At 42.7% G+C, this 9106-nt stretch overlaps 1 protein-coding gene across 1 annotated transcript; it reads left to right on the top strand.

Annotated features, from left to right (window-relative positions):
- Positions 1–677: 677 nt before the first annotated feature.
- On the top strand, positions 678–7984 carry pks1 (polyketide synthase 1; the record flags this gene model as incomplete). Its single annotated transcript, XM_080855111.1, has 7 exons — positions 678–726; positions 926–1079; positions 1479–1639; positions 1872–2075; positions 2191–2372; positions 2504–6424; positions 6860–7984. 7 exons carry the CDS (start codon positions 678–680, stop codon positions 7982–7984), a joined length of 5796 nt encoding a protein of 1931 aa, XP_080711237.1.
- Between the last annotated feature and the right edge of the window lie 1122 nt (positions 7985–9106).

The following is a 9106-nucleotide window of genomic DNA, read 5'->3' as shown; positions in this document are numbered from 1 at the left end:
GATGTCTCTAATTATCTCTCTCCAGTTAGAGCATAGTCCTTCCATTGTCCCTCAGAATAATGGGGAATTTGTCCCCAATCCCCCTTCCCTAATCACAGGACATGTGCGGTTGAAGTGGCTATTTAAGCAGCACTCTCTGCTGGGTGCATTGGATGAATATGAATTGCCTTTCCTGGAGAGCCAAGTAAACCACAATTAGGCCCTGGTTGAGACTTACATAAGAATGTAATTGTTAAATGGCATTAAAGACAATATGGTGCACCAAAAGGAGGAAAATAACCATTAATTGTTTCCTGGAAGAAGCACCTCAGTAACTTTTTAATAATCACCTGTGCAAACCAGCAATTAAAGGTTTTTGTTACAGGTGACCTAATTGAAAGCCGTCAGTGAAACTATGTGATGACCCACCAGTTCCAAACAACAAACGGTCATTCAGGACACACAATCTTCTCAGTCATGGTAAGGTTTATAAAGAGATAGTTGCCTAACTACACAGACTTCAGGACATTCTGGCTTGCCAGTGTGATGTGCTGTTGAAGAGGAGAATGCAAGTATTGATGGATTTGATGGATTGAGACAAAAGCACTAAAATGGAAGAATGTTTAGGGGAATGAAGGACGAAAGATTCATGGATTCTGATTAGTGTATTTGGTAGAGGAAATTATAGGAGGAAAATCATGGATGAGGACATTGCAGTAATCGGGATTGGATGCAATTTCCCTGGAGGTAAGAGAGACATTTTCCAGCCTTATGTGGTCAGTACATGGTGCCCTTCTTTCTGCCTAGTTGAACAGGATTTCCAGACTTACAGGTCTTGCATGAATTTGATTGTATAATGTCATTGTTGGTACAAACCAATTTAGATTTAGACTTCTTTTGTTATTCTATGTGTCTTTTGGAATTTGTGAGTTATGATATTTTTCAGGTGAAGGTCTTGACAACTTCTGGAGCGTTCTAGTTGAGGGAAAGAACTGCACTGTAGTGATTCCAGATGAACGGTTTGACTGCTCGTCCTGGTATGATCCTGACCACAGCAGACCTGGAAAAACACAGACTACCAAGGCTGCTCTTATAGATGGGTAAGAAACACGGTTGCTAAGTGATATATGTGTTTTTCTTTGGGGACTTACATTTTTTGCAAACTAATTGGCCAGGTTCACCGGCCCTTATTTATCTTATAGATGCTCGCCCATGTTATGTTGACATCAGTGGTTTCAAAATCAACTGTTATCAGTAGCAAAATATGAAGAAAATGCTAGACATTTAGCTATGTGGTGAAAGTGATTGGACAACTTTTGTGTTTGCTATTAAATAAAACGTATTAATATACTACTCATGAATAAAAGGCCATTTTATTCTGTTAACAACGTTAGTTAACAGGGTCAAAAAATGGCATTTTATTCATGAGTACACTCACCACTCCTCTTGCAGTGTGCTTATACAATGTAGTGATTGGTGTGATGCCTGTATTTTGTCAGATTTAATGAGTTGGACCACAAGTTCTTTGGCATTACTGAGGCCGAGTCAGACTTTATGGACCCCCAGCAAAAGCTGCTACTACAGTGCTCCTACAGAGCCCTGGAGGATGCTGGGATACCCATGGAGAAGATCAGCGGGACCAGGACTGGAGTTTACATAGGTAATGATGAGACCGTCATTATTATTATTATTATTATTATTATTATTATTATTATTATTATTATTATTATTATTATTATTATTATTATTATTAATATTATTATTATTAATATTAATATTATTAATAATAATAATAATAAAGCATTTTATTTGTAACACACTCTAGATATCTCATAGGTGTTTTGGAAATTCTCTGTAATTCATAGTGTGTGTCCTGGATGTGTTTGGGTCAGGCCTCATGAACAGGGACTATGAGACCCTGCTTAACAACAGCCCGAGCACAATAACCCACTATAATGGCACTGGGACAGCTATGAGTGTGGCTGCCAACAGGATCTCCTACACCTTCAATCTCACTGGGCCTTCATTTGCCATTGATAGCGCTTGCTCCTCGTCTTTAGTAGCCCTTCACTCTGCCTGCCAGGCCATCAGACAAGGTATCTGCACCGGCACACCCACAAGCTACTTTTTTGTTGAGACAAAGAAAAATATCAAAATTACCTTTTAACCTTTTTTATTTTGTTGGAATTCATATTTTTTGTATGTTATCAGGTGATTGTGAGATGGCTCTCTGTGGGGGGGTTAACTGCATTCTTGAGCCACGAGTCTTCGTGGCTCTCAGCAAGGCCAAGATGATCTCATCTGATGGCACCAGCAAACCATTCTCTAGCTGGGCAGATGGCTACGGCAGGGGAGAAGGTTGTGGAGTTGTCCTGCTGAAGCCACTGAGCAAGGTATGTCTTCCTTGTAGCCAATAACATTTCTTTAATAAATAAATAATAAAGTCGTTTTACAACTATTTCAATGATTTTGTTCTACTGCAGTTGTTATACAAACGTCATTATCCGTGCTGTTTTATTCAAAGGCTCTTGAAGGCTTTCATCACATATGGGGCATTATCAGCAAAACAGCAGTAAACCAAGATGGCCGCACTGTCACTCCAATCACCAAGCCGTCCATGGTCCAGCAGGAGGAACTTCTCAGGAGGATCTACTCCACAGAGAGTGACCTGACGAGTGTCCAGTACATAGAGGCTCATGGGACTGGAACTCCAGTAGGTGACCCAATAGAAGCAGGGAGCATCTCTAATGTCGTCGCCCAAGCTAGGCCTCGAAGATCAGAAACAATCATCGGCTCCGTGAAAGGCAACATAGGACACACTGAATCAGCAGCTGGTGTAGCAGGATTGATTAAGGTGCTCCTAATGATGAAACATGAGACCATTGTCCCCTCTTTGTTCTATTCAGAGGAAAGTTCAAGCATTGATGCGAAAGCTCTAAATATAAGGATCCCTACGGAGGCAGAGAAATGGAAGCCGACAAACCCCGGTGGTAGAGTGGCTGGCGTCAATAACTTTGGCTTTGGGGGCACCAATGCTCATGCTGTCATTAGGGAACACATACAAACACCTCATTCAATTCTTGCCAGATCTGAGACTAGAAAATGCTTCACTCTTTCAGCCATGACAGAGAAGTCCCTCAAGATGTGTATTTCAGACACGCATCAAAGGCTTAGCACAGGTGAACCAGTAGATCTAAAAAACCTTGCTTACACGTCAGCATGTAGGAGAGGTCACTTAAAACATAAATACAGGAAAGCATTTCTGTCATCTTCAGTGGCAGAACTAAAAGAACAGCTTAGGATGGCTCTCGACAAAAAGATCATCCCATCCAAGCCAGACTTGAAGTTGGTGTTTGTGTTCTGTGGCAATGGAGTGACCTACCGAGGCATGTGTAAACAGCTGTATAAAGAACCTATTTTTCGAGAGAAGGTAAGGGAAGTGGAAAATCTGTTCCAGAATCACAGGAGCACATGCATTTCCCAGAAGATAGTGAATGATTATGACAACGATGACTATTCCAAGCCAGAGGTGGTTCAGCCCTTGCTCTTCTCCGTTCAGGTTGCCCTTGCACATCTTCTGAGACATTGGGGCATCAGACCAGATGCTGTTCTTGGGCATTCTGTAGGAGAAGTAGCTGCTGCACATTGCTCTGGGCTGTTATCTCTTGCGGACGCTGTCAAGGTGATCTACTACCGAAGTGCTTTGCAGGGAAGTGTCACTGGCGGGAAAATGCTTGTGGTTGGCAATGTAGCTGTTGCTGACATTTTGAAAATCCTATCGTCTTACACAGCAAAGGTTTGTCTGGCGGCTATAAACAGTCCTGTGTCCTGTGTGTTATCGGGTCACAAAGACGCAATAGACAACCTGCACCAGAGGCTGAAAACTTCAGTTATGACCAAAAACCTCTTCCTCCATGTTTTGGATGTTCCCGCTGCTTATCACAGTCATATGATGGATCCGATATTAAGTCAGATCAAAGAAAGAATAGGAGTTCTCGATGCAAATGAAATGGAGTGTGAACTTCATTCAACAGTTACGGGGAGGACATCATCTGCAGGTGACTTTACCACAGGTGAATACTGGGCAAGGAACATCCGTGAGCCTGTTGCATTTCAACAGGCAATAGAATCAGCAGTCAAAGACAAAACTAATGTGGTTTTCATAGAAATAAGCCCAAGGAGGGCTTTGCAGAGGAACATTATGGAGGTGCTAGGGAATGATGTTACTGTTTTGTCTTCAGTCCAGCCAGACAGAGACCATGAGACACTTGTTAGTACTGTGGCTAGACTTTTTGAGCTAGGGTCTCAAATAGACTGGGACAGTGTCTACAGAGGGTGTGAGGGCCAAACAATGGCCTTCCCCAGGTACCAGTTTGAGTGCCTCAAAAAAGAGGTTAACTTTGAGGCTGTGAGGCAAGGGAATGATGTTGTACCTCATTCTGTGCATCCCCTACTGACACAGATGAAGAGAAACAGCAAGCAGTTTAAGTGTAATCTCTCATCCAATGTTACATCCTACCTTTGGGAGCACAAAAACAATGGAGTAGCGATTGCCCCTGGTTCTCTGTATGTGGAGCTAGCTTTGGAAGCTGCTATGCAGTTCATCAGGCCAAAGAAGCCTCTGTGTTCTCTACAGCTTAGCGTTACTTTCCAGAGCTTGTTTGTGCTCAGCAAGGAGTCCAATCAATTGACAGTGCTCCTTGAGCCATCTGATGGCGAGACCAGATTTGAAATACGGTCTTTGTCCACTGTGCATGCATCTGGCACCATTACTTATGGAACAGGTCCAGCCGTTATAGAGGAAGGGGTCATCAGTTGTAATACTGTGTCAAAAAGGTGCCCAGTGGTGATTACAAAAGACGAGGTATATTCCCACCTCTCTTTGGCTGGATTTGAATATGGGCCTACATTCAGACTACTGGATGAAATTTGCTATGGAGGAGAGTTCAGGGAGGCCCTGACCACCATCACAGTTCCAGATGAACTGCTGAGCCAACTGTATGAGTACAGGTTGCACCCTGTGGTACTGGACTGTTTCCTACAGATGACATCTGTGGTGGCTCAAGATGGGAGCTGTGCAAGACCTTGCTTCCCCTCTGCCATTAAAAGTGTGGTGATCTCCAGACCACTGCAGAGGGTGATGATCATGTATCTGAGGGTAACTCAAGAGACATGTGACTTTTATGAGGTGTGTGGCTGCTTCGCAGACCCGTTGGGTCATGTGTTAGTTGAACTAAAAGATTTGAGGATCACATTTGTGCAAGGATGCCCTCAGGTTGTTGAATTCTTTCACAATGATTATAAATCCTTTACATATGACATGAGCATTGGAAACAGCCCGAAAGCCCTAGTATTTGAAGATACTCTGGGAGTAGCTAAAGCTCTTAAGCCCTATTTACACCCACAATCTACTTTTGTTTCCCTCTCAAAATCAGCCCCATCCGTTGCTGCTTTGCTCACTCAATGCCTTGAGACCAAAGCTGGTGTGGAATTCACACAGGTTCTGTTCATGTGCGGAATTCAAGACCTGAGCCAAATGAAAATTGAGACTATTCTGGACAGTTTAGTCGAATGTTGTGAATTCTACCGAAAAATTGCACTTACTTTGAGGGAGTACAGCTGCTCACATATCATACGCGTGATCACCTACAGATCGTCTGGTCATATTGTTGATCATGTCAGTCCTGGCTTCGTTTTGTCAGGTATGACAAGAGCCCTCGCAGCGGAGATGTCGGGCTTCTCGTTTCAGTTAATCGACCTGGCATCGGTGTCGAATGAAGACATACGGGTGTTAGCCTGTGTCATTAGCTGCCATAAGAGCAGCCAGCACCCTGAGATCATGATAAGCAAAGGTCAGGTTCATTTAGCCACCATAACAAGAAGTCCACTTTATGATTCTAGAAATACAGAGACACGCATCCATTCTTTGCCATCTCAAAGATTTACCCTACAGACTTCAGATCCCTACAGGATGGATAGATTGTCAGCTGTTACAGTTAGCTTTGATGATGACCCCATTCTGGATAAAACTTTGGAAGTACGACTTAATAAAATATGTGTCCATTCATCTGACTACTTTCCAGTTAGTTTCTCTGACGTTAAATTTGGTCGGACAATTTACTGGTCCGAACACTCCACCCAGAGCCACCAGCTCCTGGCTCTGGACTTCTGCGGCACCGTCACAGCTGTGGGGAAAGGTGTGAGCAAACTGAAAGTGGGAGACCACATTGCAGCCTGCTACCCCATTATTGCTTCCTCTAAGATAATTATTCCTGAGGAAGTATGCTACAACATCGCAAAACTTCCATTTTTAAGAGTCCCATGTGTCTCGTACTTTGTACTTGCCAGGGAAATCTTTGACCTTGTATTGCCCAAAGACAAGCAGAAAATGACCATGACAGTTCTTTCATCGGTTCCCAAAACTTTAGCGAAGTTACTGGTTGAGGTAGGAAAGGCTAAGGGATTGAATGTGAATATCCAGACAGAGATAAATGACCAACCTTCCGACTGTGCCGTTATCATCCTGCTGCCTCCTTATGATCAGTCTTTGGTGGCGAGTGCAAGCAGACTATCTTCAGTGAAGCACATAGTAGTTGTCTGTAATGAGGAATTGACCTCACTCTCGCATCTTATTCAACAAAAAAATCGAAACGTCTGCGTCCACGTTCTGAAAACGTCTAGTGTTTTTCAGAAAGCCAACCTTAAAAGAGAGGGTCCATATCTGGATCACTGGCTACATGGGATGCCATTTGGTAAGACCTGTATGATGACCATACAAGAAAACACCTTTCAGAGAGAAGTCTTTCCTGAAAGGACATCTTGCACACAATCTCACTCATACTTTAATGCGGAGAACATCTCTTTGATTGTGTGCACCAAGAATGATTCTATTCATACAGAAACAAACGTCCCCTTGCTTCCCCAAGCCAAAGAACTCTTCAGAAAGAGGAGTGTGTACATTGTATCGGGGGGGCTATCTGGGCTGGGGCTGGAGACGGTGAAGTTCATCGCTCACAGAGGCGGAGAGCACATCGTCTCCCTCTCCAGGAGTGTGCCCTCAGATGAGATTCAGCACAAGGTCAGTGGAATCCAAAGGCAGTATGGAGTCTCTGTGATGACTCTCAAGTGCGATGTCTCATTAGTCAAAGATGTAGTGGAAGCTTTCACAGCCATTGGTCAGAGGTTTCCCTCCTGCCCCATCCGAGGTGTGTTCCACAGTGCAGCGGTGCTACACGATGGCTTGATTGAGACCCTTGACAGCTCGCATTTTAAGAAAGTGCTGAAACCAAAAGTGAGTGGAGCTTTAAATCTGCACTATGCAACACTGCACAGCAAACTAGATTACTTTGTCTGCTATTCCTCCATCTCCTCTTTCCTGGGAAATGCCTCTCAGACTAACTATGCCGCCGCCAACTCTTTTTTGGATACCTTTTGTCATTACCGCCGCAACCTTGGACTTGCTGGGCAGGCCATCAACTGGGGACCCCTTAACCTGGGCCTTCTACTGAACAAAGTACATTTTCAAAGGTTCTTAGAGGCAAAAGGGTTGACAATCATGGAGGTCTCGGAGACACACGAGGCCTTGGCCCGGTGCTTGTTGACAAACAACACGCAACAGGTCGTTTGTAAATTTAATTTCAGAAACCTGCAGAACCATGTCCTTTCTCAAAACGCGTCTCTCAGGGTACGACTGTCGCCACTGGTAGAACAGGAGCTCAAGATGAGAGGACAAGAGACCGAGCCAAAGGTCCACCCTGTGAACACTGAGGAGGATTATGTGAAAAGCCTGCTTTGTGACCTGAGTAACGCTGACATTGGTGAGCTGAGAGAGAGCAGTACACTTACTTCATTAGGTATTGATTCGATGTCTGCCATGACTATGCAGAACCACATATTTAAAGACTGGGGTGTTACCGTGCCGTTGGTAAAGATACTGGATCCCAATTGCACCATGTCCAGTCTAGCTCTAATCCTAAAGCAAAGTACTGATGAGGGTATTGAATAAATTGTAAATTTGCCCAGATTCCATTTCTTTATAAAGGTTCATTGGTAAGTACCAGTGAACAGAGCATCAGGAAGCTATGAGGCATAAGGTTGACCCTATGAGGTATAGCTAAGTAGGGACACAGTGGACAAACACTGGATTTGATCCAGAATGCCTTATATCCTCCTTAATGTGAAGATCTGTAGCAATTAATAATCACTTTCCTTACATGGCTTACTCTTAACTGAACTAAGGGTCAAAGTGTTCTTCCATAGACCTGCTCATGTCACCGTACTGTACAGACACGTTTAATTATTTGATGTAAGATTTCTGTTATGATGTCATAGTGTTACAGAGCTATATGTTGTTCTTTAAATTGTTGTATGTTAATGTTACATTTTATATGTTTTATTGTCATAGTGTATGTAGTTTTATGTTATTTTTTTGGTATGTTATATGTATGATGTCTACTGCGTAGATGAATGATGCTTGCCAAGTCGTAAGAATTTTGCTGTGCTGAAGCAATTTGGTTCATGCAATAATAAACACACTTTGACTTTGACTTTGTTGAAACAGAGATCTTTCTCCACATGAGGCATCTCAGACTAAGAAGGGTCTTTGCCTTCATTGTCTCTTTGCCTAACCATCAATCTGCAAGGGAAGTCTGTATATATTAGAGCAGCATATGTTCAGACTGTATTTTCTATTTCTTTTGTAAAATAGTATTTATTGTTACACTAGGTCTCTATTGCTCGTAGCTTGATTGTTCTCTCCCTTGTACGTCGCTTTGGATAAAAGCATCTGCTAAATGACTAAATGTATATGTAAATGTAAATGTAAAAATTCTTCTGTAATCATACTACAGATACAAGCGTTAATCAGATAAAGCTGTGGGCTATGTTAGAGGACTTTATATTGTGAAAGGATTCAAGGCATGTTCTATGGCTCTAATGAAGGACGCTTCTCTTTTATTTTCTTTCAATCCCTTGAATTGCCCTTGCAATTCTGTAAATGCCATCTTTTTTGTATTCAAATAAATAATGATTTTATGCATGACTATGTAAACAGTTATAATGTATAACTTGCTGCAACTAGACGTGCTGTTGCTTTAAGTAATGTTTTGATGCACATAATTGCTTTTAT

Source organism: Sprattus sprattus (genome assembly GCF_963457725.1).
Source record: "Sprattus sprattus genome assembly, chromosome: 17".
In the NCBI taxonomy this organism is placed as follows: domain Eukaryota; kingdom Metazoa; phylum Chordata; class Actinopteri; order Clupeiformes; family Clupeidae; genus Sprattus; species Sprattus sprattus.
Note: the sequence above shows the minus strand (reverse complement) of the source record. Positions and strands in the feature narration are given on the sequence as shown.